This window comes from Prenolepis imparis, unplaced genomic scaffold (genome assembly GCF_030444845.1).
Source record: "Prenolepis imparis isolate NDT839.2.m4 unplaced genomic scaffold, iyPreImpa1.0 SCAF_4, whole genome shotgun sequence".
NCBI classification, from domain to species: domain Eukaryota; kingdom Metazoa; phylum Arthropoda; class Insecta; order Hymenoptera; family Formicidae; genus Prenolepis; species Prenolepis imparis.
Window position 1 is genome coordinate 13249843 of NW_028141162.1, and position 17415 is coordinate 13267257.

At 34.2% G+C, this 17415-nt stretch overlaps 3 protein-coding genes across 7 annotated transcripts in view; 2 read left to right on the forward strand and 1 right to left on the reverse strand.

Annotated features, from left to right (window-relative positions):
* Window positions 1–92: 92 nt before the first annotated feature.
* Window positions 93–1031, forward strand: LOC145935029 (proteasome assembly chaperone 4). Its single transcript, XM_083036020.1, has 2 exons — window positions 93–224; window positions 354–1031. Exon 2 carries the CDS (start codon window positions 379–381, stop codon window positions 778–780), a length of 402 nt encoding a protein of 133 aa, XP_082892146.1. The 5' UTR covers window positions 93–224; window positions 354–378; the 3' UTR covers window positions 781–1031.
* A 550-nt stretch (window positions 1032–1581) lies between these two features.
* LOC145935339 (midasin) overlaps window positions 1582–17415 on the forward strand; it is a 94995-nt gene continuing 79161 nt past the window's right edge. The window contains exons 1-11 of the mRNA XM_083036557.1: window positions 1582–1832; window positions 1983–2221; window positions 2669–2926; window positions 3057–4114; window positions 4197–6944; window positions 7056–7539; window positions 7769–8141; window positions 8232–8549; window positions 8626–8934; window positions 9034–9258; window positions 9339–9467. Coding sequence (XP_082892683.1) covers window positions 1761–1832; window positions 1983–2221; window positions 2669–2926; window positions 3057–4114; window positions 4197–6944; window positions 7056–7539; window positions 7769–8141; window positions 8232–8549; window positions 8626–8934; window positions 9034–9258; window positions 9339–9467 — 6213 coding nt within the window. The 5' untranslated portion in view covers window positions 1582–1760. The remainder of the gene's footprint in view (window positions 1833–1982; window positions 2222–2668; window positions 2927–3056; window positions 4115–4196; window positions 6945–7055; window positions 7540–7768; window positions 8142–8231; window positions 8550–8625; window positions 8935–9033; window positions 9259–9338; window positions 9468–17415) is intronic.
* LOC145935342 (uncharacterized) overlaps window positions 12806–17415 on the reverse strand; it is a 47521-nt gene continuing 42911 nt past the window's right edge. For 4 of the 5 annotated variants that reach the window (XM_083036571.1, XM_083036569.1, XM_083036567.1 and 1 more), the window contains 5 exons: window positions 16595–16849; window positions 16177–16296; window positions 15675–15857; window positions 14078–14392; window positions 12806–13822 (listed from right to left, as the gene is read on the reverse strand). In XM_083036571.1, the coding sequence (XP_082892697.1) occupies window positions 13655–13822; window positions 14078–14392; window positions 15675–15857; window positions 16177–16296; window positions 16595–16849 (1041 nt within the window). In that variant the 3' untranslated portion in view covers window positions 12806–13654. The remainder of the gene's footprint in view (window positions 13823–14077; window positions 14393–15674; window positions 15858–16176; window positions 16297–16594; window positions 16850–17415) is intronic. The other variant, XM_083036570.1, reaches the window with a different exon arrangement.

The window sequence follows — 17415 nt, forward strand, 5'->3', positions numbered from 1 at the left end:
ATGAATCTTTGGAAAACGAATCTGATTGGTGGACAAATAAATATATATCCAATCATAAATAACTGTAACTAAATAGTGTGTTTTGGAACACCGGTTTTAGGAACATCAAGATGACTGTGTGAAGTTCGAAATACATGAAGTTTAAACATAAATTATTAACCGCTTGTTAACAATTCGATGTACTTGAAAGCCATTCAAACTGCTTGAATTACTTAAAATGCGAGGTAATCAATCATTATTTTGTCTAATAAACTTACTTTCTTACGTTTATTAGATTATATTCTATAGTTCTCGTAATTATTTTTTTATATATTTTAATAATCTGATGTATATAAAATTTGTATGATTCACAGATAAATAGAACAGATTATAATAAAAATGGCTAACGCAGCAGAGCAAGAACCTCGAGCAGAATTATTGCAATGTGGCATCAAATTTCACAACTTTGTTGCCAAAGTTGGTGATGTTACTATTAATTGTGAAATTATAAAGATGGAAGATTCCTTATATCTGTGGATAGGAGATTCTACTAATCCTACCATGGACGATCTGTCCTTTTCATTTACATCGAACTGTACACAGCCTATTGCAACCAAAATTATGGGTGCTGTAGCAGACGCTACATCTACAAATATGGCTAGAAGATTAAGCATAAAGCTTGGAAAGCCGGTATATGTTAGTTTTAATGTGACAGCAGACAATATGTTATTGCTAGGGATTGAAAAGAGAATACAGGAGGAGTTCAAGATGCATAATGATGTATTGGGCTTTGAGCGTTAGCAGATAATTCCTCGGAATACCTATTCAAAGAACTTTTTGTACGTAATTAATACTTTCTACTGTGTATAATAAAAAGGGTATAACAAAATATATGCATATATGCAATATATTTATAAATCTTTAAATTATACTTAATATACTATAAAATTTTGTAAGCTAAAAATATGATTTGGTAATAGAGATAATAGTTTATTCATTATTTTAATTATTGTTATATAATGCATAAATGTAAGCATCAGACTAAATTCAATTTTATTTAAAATTGCTTTTTTCTTAATTGCATATAATATATATTAGTTATGTCTTTTAATTTTAATAATAATAAACACATCAAATAAAAAGCTATTACATATATAGCTATGGAATCAATTGCTATCTATTACTTTGCTATTTTTTGTTATTATTTCATATTTTTTTAATCATGAATAATTAACATGATGCACAAATATTTAAATATCATTTCTCTAATATTTTATGAACTTATATATTTTATTCATACAAGGTTGACAAGCAATTGACTTTTGGCTTTAATGAAATATATTTTGATTTAATTTGGCTTCAATGAACTTAATGAGTTATATATGACTGAGATATATTTATATTAAATTTTAATTGGGAATTTTGAAATTGAAAATATCAGTTCTTGTTTTCCAGTTTATAAAAGTTGAGATATTAAATAATGGTATTTTCTATTAAAAGAATAGAAAATAAAAAATCATTGAATTTTTCTTTTTTTTTTTTTGTAGAATGCAATTTATATTCGATATTTTATAATTGCTCCAAATTTGATTGATCTCAGAAATAAGAGGAGCTACGAACTGTTCTGAAAACATCGTTGCACGTTCGAATGAAACACGTGGACCACGTGGTCTCTCCGATTGTAATTATAGTCCATAACCTACGGTTGTATGGTGACCATCACGTGTTTTCTGTGATTTTCAAATAATTGATTATAGTTTTTCGGAATATAATCGTGCAGAATGTTAATTGAGAAAGTGTCAAACTTCTGCGAGCGAAATGAGAAATATAAACAAAGATTCTTTCCTCCTGAGGTAAATATTTTTCCTTAAAAAAATATTACTTATAATCCTCACATGTGTTTCTCTCTTTCAAATTAATATTTATTAATTTTGACTTTGTCAATGAATTATAGATGTGTAAAATTAATAGATACGAATTCAATTTCTTATTTATTTCTTTAGGAAATACATCAAATCGAGTCTGACAGAATTTTAGAAATATTATGCGAATTTTTGATGCAGCCAGAGTGCACAGAAGATGTTGCTGATTGTTTTCCAGAATTATTGCCAGCACTCGTTTCAATGGCGATATCTGCAAACGACATACAATCGTCTGCACTAATTGACAAGGATATTATTCATAGATTGAATTGCGTCATACTAGGAAAACTGCTTCTAGTTAATCAAGATTTACTAAAAACGTACGTGCTTATCATAGTGATATATGCTTGTTTTGTGCATTATATGTACAATAAATTTCTTATGTATAAAAAATGTGTTGCGTACAATCAACTTTTGATAATAAGAAATTTAATCTATAATATTATTCATACAAGGTTGACAAGCAATTGACTTTGGCTTTAATGAAATATATTTTGATTTAATTTGGCTTTAGTTGAACTTAATGAGTTATATATGACTGAGATGAGATGTATTTATATTAAATTTTAATTGGGATATTAGAATTTTGAAATTGAAAATATCAGTTCTTGTTTTCCAGTTTATAAAAGTTGAGATATTAAATAATGGTATTTCCTATTAAAAGAATAGAAAATAAAAAATCATTGAATTTAATTTTTTGTATATATTTGTAATATTAAAATTTTATATATTATATATTATAGAATAATATTATTTTATTATTTCAGATTTGTTTTACAATACTTTGATGTTAATCCAGCACCATTTGAGTTTTATAACACAGAAAACTCTTCTCTTGAAACTATTACACCTGCAAAAAGACGAAATACAAAGAAATTATCATATAATGTATCCATAGTATCTGAATATGATATTGTTATTGCGTGTTATAACATTTTGCGGTCTGCTGTCAGCCATTTTAAACACAAATGGAATTGGTCCAAATTTTATAAATATTTAACAAATGCAGACGGTAGAGTAAAGTGGTAGGTACATTGCAATAAATTGATAATAGTTTTGATTTTTTAAAAAGAATAAACAACAAATATTAAAAGAATTTTAATTATTTTTCTATAATTGCTTTTGAAAATAAAAGACTTGCTTATTTGATTCCAGGGCTGCCTTAAAATGCATAGCGATAGTGTTGAACATGTCTGAATCAACAAGATTATCATGCGCACAAACATTTATTCCAAACTTTGAAAAATTTCTGACTGATTATGAAGAAAACAAAAGAACGGACACCAGTATTGCTTGTGCGAACTTGGAGTTAATGGAAGATACAGTCAAAAATATCTCATCTATCATATCTGTCGGTGGCATTTTGTTACCTACTCTTGGGAAGAATGAAAACTCCAATAAATTAGTTCCAGTCCTGTCTACGACGAAAAATCTGCAAAGTCTGGCAATGGCCATCGGCTCCAGGAAATGTATCTGCTTGCAAGGTCCAGTAGGCTGCGGTAAGACAGCTCTGGTAGAGTATTTAGCCAAAGTCACCGGACACGACACTTCGAATTTCGTCAAGGTGCAACTAGGGGATCAGACTGATTCGAAGATGTTACTGGGGATGTACAAGTGTACCAATGTGCCTGGCGAATTTATTTGGCAACCGGGTGTTCTCACGCAAGCGGTTATCACCGGCAAATGGTTGCTACTAGAAGATGTAGACAGCGCTGCTCTGGATGTAGTCAGTGTTTTAAGCAATTTGATGGAAACAGGAACACTTTGTGTACCGGGCTATCGCGATACTGTTTATGCCAACAGTAAATTTCAGTTATTCGTCACTCGGCGACTGATGATATCTGCCACGGGCATTCAAAAGCACGTCACAGGATCTTTGAGTTTATTGCAGAAACATTGGCTGTGTCTAAACGTGGAACCTCTATCCAAGGACGAATTAGTAACCGTAGTAAAAACGCTATTTCCAGTACTGAGTACTATCGCTACTAGAATAGTAGACGTGTTCCTATTGTTTTCTGTAGGACATCATAATAGTGAAAATGACGCGAGTAATGCTATAGCATCACTGAAGATCGGACGACAGACGTCGACAAGGGATTTAATAAAATGGTGTTCCAGAGCTATCGTCGATTTCGACGTATCATCGCCAAATTCTGCATTAAAAATATATCAGGATGCTTTGGACGTCTTTTGCTGTTCGGTGCCTAATCCAAGTATGCTTTTATTTTTTCTTTCTTTTTTTTACAGTGATATTTTAAGTTTTATCTAAAAGAATTTTAATTATCTTTTTTGCAGATCAACGGTTAAACTTGGCCAAACTGGTGGCTTGCAAACTCGGCATTATAGAAACTAAAGCGGAGTACTTCTGCAACTTGCACAAGCCTTCTATAGATTTACGTTCCAATGTTCTGACAGCGGGTAGAGCGCACTTGCTTTGTATGGAAACGCAGTATGCTCGGAGAACGTATGTAGAAAATACCAATTTTTCATTTACAAGAATTTCCGCGTGTTTATTGGAGCGCATAGCTAGCTGTATCATGCAAAAAGAGCCTGTACTGTTAGTCGGTGAGACGGGTACTGGAAAAACGAGTGCAATACAGTATTTGGCGAGAAGCACTAATCACAAATTGACAATTATAAATATGAATCAGCAGAGTGAGAGCGTCGATTTATTAGGCGGCTACAAACCGGTGGATTTAAAGTTTCTGATCTCACCTATTCTTAAGAAATTTGAGGAAATATTTCATATTTATTTCGCGGCAGAGCCGAATAAACAGTACTTGGAGAGCATAACTTTGTGTTGCGAGCAGCAGAAATGGGATGATCTTCTTGCTAAAATGTTTCGAAGTACGCTCGCCGCTGTAAAAATACAGAAAGAAAAATTACAAAAGTTATTGGAAAAATTTAAACTTAAACAAGACGAGAAGGGACATTCTAGACTACTCAGTGAACTAGATATGCTGAAGAAATGGAAGAATATACGGAACAAACTTAATAAACTGAAAACTCAAGTGAAGAGTCCCTATGCGTTCTCTTTCATGGAAGGGAGTTTGATCAAGGCTTTGCGAAATGGCGATTGGGTTCTCTTGGACGAGATTAATCTGGCGAGCGCGGAAACGCTGGAGTGCCTTTCCGGTTTACTGGAAAGTTCTTTGGAATCGCTGTTGTTGCACGAGCACGGCGATGGCGAGCCTGTGACTAGACATCCTGACTTTACAGTGTTTGCCTGCATGAATCCAGCCACAGACGTCGGTAAGAGAGATCTACCGGTCGGTTTGAGGAACAGATTCACCGAGTTCTACATCGACGAGCTAACCGCGCTACCGGATCTTCGGCTGCTGGTGAACTCTTACTTGAAAAATCTACATATGCCCGTGAAGGTACACGAGGCAATCGTGAAATTTTATTTGAACGTGAGGAAGGAAGCTACGAACACGTTGTTCGACGGGACGGCGCATAAACCGCATTACAGTCTTAGGACTCTATGTCGCGCGTTGTATATTTCTGCATCGAATCCCTGTGGCAATTTGCACAGATCCATGTACGAAGCCTTCTCTTTGAGTTTCCTGACGCAGCTGGATTACAACTCGTATCCAATCGTGCAGAAAATGATCACGAAGGCCATCTTGGGTGATCACGACAAAGCCTTCCTTGGCAATCCTATACCGAAACCGAAATGCAATTCGGGCGAGGAGTACGTGTGTATCGAAGGATATTGGGTTCTCCAAGGAAGTTTAACGCCCGAGGTACCTAGTAACTACATATTAACTGATTCCATCAGAAGAAATTTGAGAGATCTCGTAAGAGTGGTGTCGATCGGGAAAATTCCAGTTTTACTACAAGGTGACACATCGGTAGGGAAGACCAGTTTGATTACTTATCTGGCGAAGACCACCGGACACGTCTGTGTCCGAATAAACAATCACGAGCATACAGATTTAGAAGAGTACGTCGGAAGTTATATTGCGGACGAAACTGGCAAGCTGATGTTCAAAGAAGGTATCCTAGTTGACGCGATGCGTAAAGGATATTGGATTATCTTGGATGAATTAAATTTAGCCCCAAGTGACGTTCTGGAAGCTTTGAATCGGGTCCTCGACGACAACAGAGAGCTCTTCATACCCGAGACGCAACAAATCGTGAAAGCGCACAAACATTTCATGCTATTCGCGACGCAAAATCCTCCTGGTCTTTACGGCGGTCGAAAAGTTCTATCCCGAGCGTTCAGAAATCGATTCGTGGAATTACACTTCGATGAGATACCGCCGAATGAATTACAGACAATACTCGGCAAGAGATGCAACATGCCCGAGTCGTATTGCAAGCAAGTAATTAACGTAATGACGGATCTTCAAATCAGGCGTAAGAGTACAGCGGCTTTCGCTGGTAAGAAGGGATTTATAACTCTGCGAGATCTCTTTCGTTGGGGCGAGAGGTATAGATTAGCACCCGATGTAGGCAACAAGTTTTACGATTGGAGTCAACATATGGCGGACGAGGGTTACCTCGTTCTCGCGGCTAAAGTCCGCCGGACGGAGGAGGCGGACCAGATAAGGCAAGTAATAAAGGAGCACCTGAAGAGAGACGTGGATCCTGACAACCTATTCACGCTAAACGACAAGACCTCGGCTGTGACGAGACGGATTTTAGAAGAGATCTTGAACAACAAGATCTCGGGCTTCGATCACATCGTGTGGACTTATCATATGCGTAGAATGGCGATATTGGTGAAGAAATCCTGCCAGTTCAAGGAACCGGTGCTGCTGGTCGGGGAAACCGGCGGAGGCAAAACGACAGTCTGCCAGCTGATCGCCACTATCAACGGTCAAACCATGCGCAGCGTCAATTGTCACATGCACACCGAATCGTCCGATTTCCTGGGAAACCTGCGACCAGTTAGAGAACGTGCCGAAGGTGATCAGAGGCTCTTCGAATGGGTGGACGGTTCTCTGATAAATGCCATGCGTCACGGCGATCTGTTTTTAGCCGATGAGATCTCCTTGGCCGACGATAGCGTTCTGGAGCGATTAAATTCATTGTTGGGTGAGTATAAGTCATGGCAAATTAGATGAAATGTGTAGAAAGAAATTAATTACATGTATCTAAAACTTGAAAAATAAAAAAAAAAGAACTTGTAATTTTTTTATGTTACAGAACCGGAACGTAGTCTTCTATTGACCGAGAGAGGAATCGAGTCTTCACGTGGTGAAGAAAACGCGGTGATCGTCGCTGATGAGAAATTTGTATTTATCGGCACGATGAATCCCGGTGGTGATTACGGTAAGAAGGAGCTATCGCCGGCCTTGAGGAATCGCTTCACCGAAGTATGGTGCGAAGGATGTATGGCAAAGAACGATTGGCGCGACATAATAATACACAATCTTCGCATCGACTCGCAACCGACGAGGGAGTCCGTCGCCACCGCGATACTGAGATTCACCGAATGGTTGCACATGACCGAAGTGGGCAAGAAGCTCACCGTGACCATACGAGATGTGCTCACTTGGGTCGATTTCATAAACACGTGCACTCAGTGCGACGCACTCGTGTCGAAACTGACGGTCGGAGAAGCGTATTATCACGGTGCTTGTCTCACGTACATCGATAGCCTCGGATCCGGCTGCACAGGTTCGGAAAGGTGAGCATTAGCAAGTAATATTAATTTTGTATACAAAAATTGAAATATCAAATTTTAGAAATTTGAATTTAATTTGGTAAGATTTAATTAAATCTTTCAAAATTAAATCATTTATTAATTTTACATTGAATAGAAAATACACAAGTTATATCGTATATCATGTTTTCACACTCATTTATTTTAATGCAACAAAGAATTCAATATCTAATTAACTATTATTTATTTTTAGCATCGGCAAATTGAGAGACTTTACAGAAGCGGCTCTCCGATTTGTTAGCTCAGAGGTGGAAAATACAATAAGATCCGATCTTCATGTGGAAACTTCTCGAGTAAACGAAAAAGCAATTATGGATGCTTCAGACGTATTTGGCATATCACCGTTTTATATCAAGAAAGGGCCGCACATCTCTCCCGAAAATCATGTTTTCACATTTACAACTCCCGCTACGAAGCTGAATACGTTGAAGCTGTTAAGAGCATTGCAATTGAGCAAACCGATTCTGCTGGAAGGAAGTCCAGGTGTAGGAAAAACCAGTCTGGTTTCCGCACTCGCCAAAGCCGCAGGACAGACTTTGCTTAGAATCAATTTAAGCGACCAAACGGTACGTTTCATCATGTTGTCAAAGTAATATACATATTGTGTTGAATATATATATTGTGTTGAAAATTAATATAAATGACATTTTCTACAGGACGTATCCGATTTGTTCGGCGCCGATTTTCCCGTAGAAGGTGGAAAAGGTGGTGAATTCGCATGGCGGGATGGGCCGTTTTTGCGAGCCTTGCGGGCTGGATATTGGATCTTGCTCGATGAATTAAATCTAGCCTCGCAATCGGTCCTGGAAGGCCTTAACGCCTGCTTCGATCACAGGGGAGAGATATACATTCCCGAACTAGGGAAGACGTTCTCGGTCAAGCCTGGCACAAGATTGTTTGGCTGTCAAAATCCCTTGCGGCAGGGTGGAGCCAGACGAGGATTACCGAAATCCTTCTTAAATAGATTTACTCAGGTACTATTACATTTGTAAAGTTTAATATAATACTATCAAACTATAATTTCTGTATTCTAATATTATTTTTTTGCAGGTTTCTATAGAGACATTAATGGAGGACGATTTGAAGTTTATACTTGGTGTGCAATTTCCACAACTTCCCGTGGACTTGATTAATAACATGGTACAATTCAATAGTAAATTAGCGTCGGAAATTGGCGTTGTGTGGGGACATGCCGGATCTCCATGGGAAATGAATCTGCGAGATATCACTCGATGGTGTGAGACGATTATCGAGGCTACTTCTAACAAATATCGTGGCGATAAACAATATTTTAATCCGGGTGATAGTGTAGAGCTTATTTATGTTAATAGAATGAGGACCGATGAAGATCGGCAAAAGGTAAGCTCATCGAGATTATAATATCATGAATTAAAATACGTAAATTCGTCTATTTTTAATATTATATAATATTTTTTATATTACGCATTTGTTTTGCAGATCTATCATATATATCAAGAAATGTTCTCGCCCGAAAAATATCCGCTCCCACCTAATCAGTCGCCGATGCACATCACAGCAGATAAACTGTTCATCGGCGATGTGACGTTAAAGCGGAAAAATTGCTGCGCAGACGAAGACTGCAATTTGTTAGTGCTCAGAGATCAAAGAACGGCATTAAAGAGCCTCATGCAATGCGTTAAGATGAATTGGATGTCTATACTTGTATGTTCATTAATTATATATCTTTTATTAGAATTTTTCATCTTTCGTTAATTAATCATATTTTAAACTCAATGTTACAGGTTGGTCCTTCCGGTTGTGGAAAGAGCAACGTGGTTCGCCTGTTTGCTGCTTTGACGGGTCAGAAGCTGAAGTCAATAGCTGTGAACTCTGCGATGGACACGACAGAGATATTAGGTGGCTTCGAACAGGTAAGTGACGACGTGAGACAGCTAATTAAATATTTTCCTGACAATGCGTTTATAATCTTTCAAAAGATAATGAAATGAGATTATGAAGTTTCCAATCTATTTTAAACGTAAAACACTTTCGCTTTTATTTCCGAATAAAACATAAGATTTTTTTATAATTGTTGTGATTTTTTAAAACTCATTTTCTTAGGAAGAAAATGATCAATATTTTGTTAAATAATTAAATAATTAAATAATTAAATTTTGTTAAAAAATTAAATAATTAAATAATTTGTTAAATAATTAACTACATAAGTACAAAGCCAAGTTAAACATATCGCCTCTTTCGTTATATTTTAAACGCATTGTGTTATCGTTTGATAGGAAGACGAACAACGTGATTACATTCATATATTACACAGACTTTATTTCAATATGTGAGCAGGATTTTACATACATTTAAATATATGCATTCTTTCTCTTTTCCTTTCTGACAAGGATTTATAAATTATATAACTTATATAGTGTCGCATATGTTGCTGCCAATTTGCAGCAATTTTTCAGACACTATTCGCTTAGAAATGTTCTTAATAATACTTTCCCCTGACGAGATTATTTAGAATAATTCGCTCCAGTGCTTTCAAGCACGCTTTCACAAAAATAAATTTTGATAGCAATTCCAAGATATTTGTTATTAAAAGATAATGCATTTAAATAGGTGAATAAAATAAATTTAATTCTAAAATAATTGAGCTATAAAATTTTAAATACATACACTATACGTTGGTGTATACGATATTATTTCGATTAATTTCAAATTAGCCCCAGATATATGAATCTAAATTTTACATTCAATTTGTTGAGAAACAAAATAATAATCATAGAATATATGTGTACATGTATGAACTAACAATAGCACTGTTGCAAAAATGTTGTACAGTGTGTCAAACACATATTTAATTGTGACAGAATTTTCGATTCAAACATTTTTTCGTATATTTTTTTATACATTTAAATATTTTTTTTCTCTGCCTTTTTTACAATTGCTATTAATGGATATAGGCCATTTTTGTTCTCTCGATGTTGCATATATAAAATTACAATAAAAAATTTCGGTCTCATTCTGATATTTTCTCTTACGCGTACTTTACATTAATTTACATTGGACATTATTACATGTGATTTATATAATATATATATACCTAGAAAGAAAATGTTGTAGTTACGGTAGTTAATTGACTTGTATTTAACCAGCATTTTTCATACGCCGCTTTTAACACATTTGCGGCAAATAAAGAAAGATAGGATTGAGTGAAGAGTTAATCTCACGTAATTTTAATGAACATCAACACTCGTCACATAATATTACGCTGAACTCGTTTTCAAATATGTGACGCTACATTGATATGCTTTTTCGCTATACAATAAGAAATATTCTATACTATAACACTTTTAATATATTTTTAATATACATATACATAATATGTATATTTTAATGAAGCCAATAACATGCATATTTTTCGTAATTTTAAAAGAAATTGCGATAATTTTGATTTATTTGATCGAACTTATAAATAATATAAAAAGAGATAAACATTGAGAAAAATGTCTGTTACCAAATTTTATGTTTGAATTTTACTCTTCAGATATCTTTTTATAATTGAGATAGTTTATTTTAATAATCAAAAAATGATCACGATTTGCTAACTGTGATTTAGTACAGTGACGATATAGAGATATGAATTATTTTCATAATTTCTTATATGAAATCGTTATTTTTAATTGTCCTCATAATTAAAAGTTATTTCTAACTTATATGAAAAAAGTGTTGTGTGGTTTAAAAAAATTACGCGTGACATAAAAGTTCAAACCATTTGCTCGAATTTTGGTCAATTTTAGGTTCAAGTAATTAAATTTTGATTAGCTTTAATTTTTAATATTACAGTTTTCCTCGTCTCATTTTTTCGTTAAATTTGCTATTTCTTATTTATTTTTTAATATTGAGTTAATCTATTTAATATCATAATTTCTTAGGGAGGACGATCCCGAAATATATTCGCGTCTTTTTTTGATTACAAAAGAGTAAGATGAGCAAAAATTTAAAATGTACGGGGATATATTGCTTTCCGTTCGCAGTTTAGCGAAAATTACAACAATAATTTCGCATAATCTTATTTTGAAAATAAATGTTGAATTTAAATTAATACGAATTACTAAAAAAGGATTAATAGCAAATATACACATTTGCAAAGAATTTTTGATAGTAAATGAAATTTTGTGGAAAAATTGCTTACATGTACATTTGCATGGGCTATGACTATTTCCACTTTCCCATTTGCGGAATAAATTAACTAAAATCGACGTATCTCTATTTCCTTCCTCTTAGTCGCTATTTCTCATTTGCATAAAACAAAAACGTAATGTAATGTCGATGTAATGCGCAGTTAAATCAGCGAAATGCTGATATCGTGCGATTGCAACGGGTGCAGTCTCTAAAATCTCACATAGAAAATATATATGTAATTCAATATATATAATATATGTTCTCAAGAGAAAGATTGAATCCCCGGATGAAGAAGCTCATACGATAGTGCCACTTTACGAAGGATTGCACATCCGATCCTTATATACATCTAGTAAGTGCACCTAGACGCGAAGGAAGGGATTATAAATCTTTTTCTTTTAATTACACTTTCTAATACATGTTGTTTTTCTCTGCCTTGTCAGATGTTCGCTGCGTTTTCAGTTTTATTCTTACTGAAAAAAGCAGATTATAAATTATACATAATTATCTCACGTTTCTAATATATCGTATCACGCGTTTTCTATCTATAAACATAATATATACATATGTATATAATATATCTTCTCTATATAAATCTATTAGTGACACCACACAGGACGAAGACTAGGACGTTCATCAGCAATCACAGATATATTTAGATGATGCCCGGTTGATTAAATTTTTCTCTTTGCAATTTGTTCCTTTTTTTTCTTACAATTAGTTGATGTCACAATACACGCATAATGCAATTAATAAAAAAAATTATATTCCAACATTTAAACTATATATGGAATTGATAAACAGTTTATAATAACAAGTAAACATACTTTCATTGTTTAGTATATATGTATAAGATGTCCCAAAATATATATTTAATATTAAATTAAAAATTAGTAGGTATTAAAAATTAATAGTAAAATTTGAATTTTTACTGCCAATTGCAAGACTAAAGTAAATTTTATTTTCCATTATTTAATTTTATATACAACTAATTAATAATTGTAGCAATATTACGCTATAATATTGCTCACAATTATTTAAAATTTTACTATTAGTTTTATTAAATTTTATGATTTTTGGGGGGAGACATTATTAGAGCGAAATATATTGTTTCAATAAAAATTGTTGAAAATAATTCTAGTCACAAATTTGTGAAAAATAGAATAGCACGCATTTTTGAAACGGCAAAATGACAGTGCTGTTTCTTAGGTCTTATAAAAGCAATAATATTTAATAATTATTTTGACTAACAATTTCGGACGTGAGAATCGTGTAAATTGACATGGACATAAGTACGAATTTTGTGAAAAAAGTCAGTCTGTCGATATCTTTAAGTCTAAAATACGTGCATCTCATAAAAATACAAGTAAACGTATACATCAAGTCTTCGATTATTTTTTAAATTCAAGATATATTATTCTTGTGATTAAAATCTTATACTGCGCAAAAATTTAAGGTCTCGCTCTTTGACATCGCAGAAAATTATTCTATTTGTAGAAACCCGATTTGATTTGAATTAAATTAAACTTACGATGAAGTTCAATCTTGACTCCATTTACATTGTTGTTAAAAACTGTAGGAACATAAAGTTTTCAAGAGAAATCGCGTAAATGCAAATATTTGTGATGTCTTCGCTGATATATAATATATTAACGTTCGTCATAAAAAAATGTTTCGGTGACGATATACTATATATAGTATATAATTTATTTGATTTCGGGGCTCTCTCTCTCTTTACTGACAATATAAATATCTGATTATATAAGAGAATATATAATGCTCCAGGAGAGGATCTTAAAGGAAGGTGTCTTCCCGAAAAATTTATTTTTATCTTTTTGCGATTATTTTTTTTTACATCAGCATCACCAATTAACGTACCATTCTCTAATACATTGTTAATTTTTTCTATAATTGGTTTGCTCGTTTATTCGCTGGGCAAATCGCTACTTGTCGGACTTTGGAGATCGTTCAATTCTGTAGGTCGGGGCAGCAAGAGGCTCGGTCTCCTGGACAGCTCCTCTTCGTAAAGGCTGGAGGTGCTTTTGGGTCTTGAAGTCAAACTCCAGGGATCGGGTACCGCGATAGAATTGTCCTATATAATAATTATACATTTATATGAATTTACCACAAGTTTAATTAATAAATTTAATATTTATATGATAAAAGAGTCACGTAAGAAATCGATATTTTGGGGGGATACATCGAGGAAGATTAGTCTTCAAGTAATTAAGGATCAATCTTCAAGTGATTAAGACGATTCTCTTTGAATCGTTAAGGACCCGGTCTTTAAGTCATTAGGTACGAATTCAGCGTTAAGATTTGACGATTATTCGGCCGAGTGTCCTACCACCAGCAAGTGTTTGGCAGTCGGTGGCAGGGGTGGTTTTAGGAGCGCCACATTGGTAAGATTGCGTCCTGATGATGGCGCGATAGTCGCGGCTAGGGGTGGATCCGGGGGCGAGGGTAGATTCATTGGTGCCTCGTATCGGGGTAGCGTGACGTTTTGCATCGGACTAGTGGCGGCGGATCCGAGGATCCATCGGGCTATGCTCTCGCAGCAGCCGCAACACACGTCCGACATACCCTGTCGCAGCCCGCGATGTAGGGTGAGGAACAGAGCCGGGTTTACGAAGGCATGCACATACGCGATGTGCAGAGTCACCTGGTATAACAAACCGCGAAATCCGGTGATTTAGATGCAGTACGTAATAGTACGATATAAATTGTAAATGTGAATCTACAAATTAGGTATGCTACACCGATGCAAAATTATATAACAGCGCAGTCATAAATTGAAAAGAGAAATAATAGAAATAAAATAAAAAGGATGAATTATAGCAAAAATTAATTATTATGAATGATGAAAAATATATTTAATTATTTATATGGATTTCTACCTAAGATAAACAAAGATTATATTTAAAAGAGATTTTTTAAAGCGCGTTATAAAATCTGTGCATGGAAATATATTGGAATTTATCTATTATTAGTTAGGAAACAAATAAGAATTATCTCTCTCTTCTTAAATTATTACGCTTCTTCTTTCGTCGCGATTTTTGCTTCGTCCAAATATCGGGAGTCTATTGAGAAGATTAAATGCAGCTATTTCGTGCATCTCTGTTACGACGCTGTCTCGAGTTTTTCAACGCGTACTTGCTTCTTTCGAAAATTTATATTCCTGTAGAAAGATTCTCGCGGAAGAAATTCCCCGCTCGTAGCAGCGAATTCGCTCGACCGACTTCATTCGGTTCACGATCAACCGTGTATTGGCATATGGTCGAACAAGTTTCGCTTTTATGCCTCGTGTCTTTTCGCGAACTTTTCGCATTTATTTCTATCGCGCTTTTATATCGAACATCAAATCAGCGTCAGTAGACAAGGTTCATAATATTTCACATACGTGTGTTTTAGACACTATATCATGCTAAATTATTATGATGAATAAAAGCGAGTATCCGAATTGACAGATATTTATATTTATTTATTTATAGATATTGCACTGCTTAATTATTAACACTGACATTTGCAATTTAGTTCGATCGCGATTGCTACTTGACACTTGTCAATTTTCAAATTTATTTATCTCTATAATGTTTATGCACATAAATTATGAATGTACCAATGATCATCTCTGGCAAGCGTATCTCTTCAAATTAATAAGAGTCTCTATTCGTGGAATGAATAAACGTGATATTAAACTGTCGTTCTTTTTTATCAGACCGAAAAAATCGTTTGCGGGAAGCAATTCGTATGCAAAAAGCGTATTAATATACGCGTGCTGATATCGCAAATGCACACGAATATACGATAACGAGATGACATAAGTAATGACCGAGATATTTGCGGAGCATAAATATCAATAGTGTTTATATTTCATAAAAGCTAACAGCAGATACAAATTTCCCATTATCTCATCCCGTCGATGCTCTATCTATTCTAATTACCTCGTAACCTGTAGGATTGCCTATAATAGGATGGTGCACCAAGGTAACGAAAAACAATGGTCCCCAGAATATGATATACGCTGCCGTTATGACCAGGAACATTTTCACCCTTTGCACGCCCTCGCGTTCCATCCTTCTAAGGTAATTCCTCATTTTCCGATGCTCCTCGATGGCGCCTGTTCTCTGAAATATATCGAAATGCCGTCTCTGAATAATTTGAGATCTTCATTCGCCTCTGATACTCGCCTTGCATCGTCATCTTGCTTGGCACATTCAATTCAGTTTGCATTCGTGAGCGTAAAGAAACGTAAGAAGCAAGGAGCGTATCCAAGAAAGAGTTTAGACGTATTGATAATTGTTAATAAAATTTGAAATTAGAAAAACACACTAAATTATGAATAAAAATGACGATTTAGCAAGAAACTATTTTTCAAAATATTTAATTTTTAATACACGAAGAAATATATTTTATGCGTGGAAAATTATTAACATGATGACTTACTTTCGGTGTCGTACCATTTCTTATGTCAACTGCACCATCTTCGGTTGCAAGCGCGTTGGTTGCACCCTGATGTCCGCCTGTCACATTAACGAGCGTTGTGACGAGGCCAGCTACTCGTACCTGGAGATAAATGCGGTTATATAAAAGCAGGAAAGATTAATTTTATTAATGTTTTTTTTTTTTCATTAAAATGAATAAAACTCGTTACGTAGGAAAATATAATCTCGCAAAAATATTAAAACGTTGTCATCCAAAATTTCATTTCAAGTTGACATATTATTTTTATTAGCATATTTTATACATAAATTTTCTTATTATTATCCAATTTTATACTTTTATTAGCATAAACATAATTTTCAATAATTATGCATTCATAATGATTCTTTGAATATTAATACATATAATCAATGTCGCTCACCGCTTCGACGTTAGCTTTCGTCAAATCCCTGTGCAATTTTCTCAAATGAAAAAGCGTGAGCCCCACACAAATGATGTTGATAATAATCCAAAGGACGTTGAGTATATAGTGACGAAAAGGGCCGTGTATCAACGGGCAACTAGGCGTATTATGCCCGCTCTCTGTGTTGGCCGCTAGGGCTCCGCTGAGAAACGTGGGCCCCAAATTTATCGTTATGCTCGCGAACCAGATCATGAAAGTGCCAAAGAGCACGCACTGTAAGCAATAAAAAATCGTTTGAAAAATTTGCGAAAAAGAACTTTCCCGTTCGTATGATATTTCTTCCGAATTTCGCGAATTTTGCAAGCTTGTAATGTTTTGCAAATCTTATACGAATTCCTCCTTGTTGATAGAAATATGTTCAAATAACGATTTTTTATATTATAGATTTTTACAAGAAGATAGTTAAACCTGAATCTTGTTTTTTACATATTTAGAAATAAAATTTTGTATCTTTTTTTTTCTTTTTCTTAGAGATAAGGACATAAAATTTAAATTATTATAGCTTTTATCTCTCTTACTAATTAATAAGATACAATATACACAGAAAATGTGTTTTAATTAAAATACTTGATCCTGTACAAATAATTTTTCGGTGAGCTTCACAAATATTTAACTGAGGCTATTTCAACCTAATTATTTGATCAACACAAATAATTTTAAATTTATATTCTATAAATAGAGATAAATTTGTAAATTTAAATTAAACCACATCGTTGCGTTTAACTAATTATTTTGCAACATAATAGGGAATATTTTTATATAATTATAAGTTTGGTTGT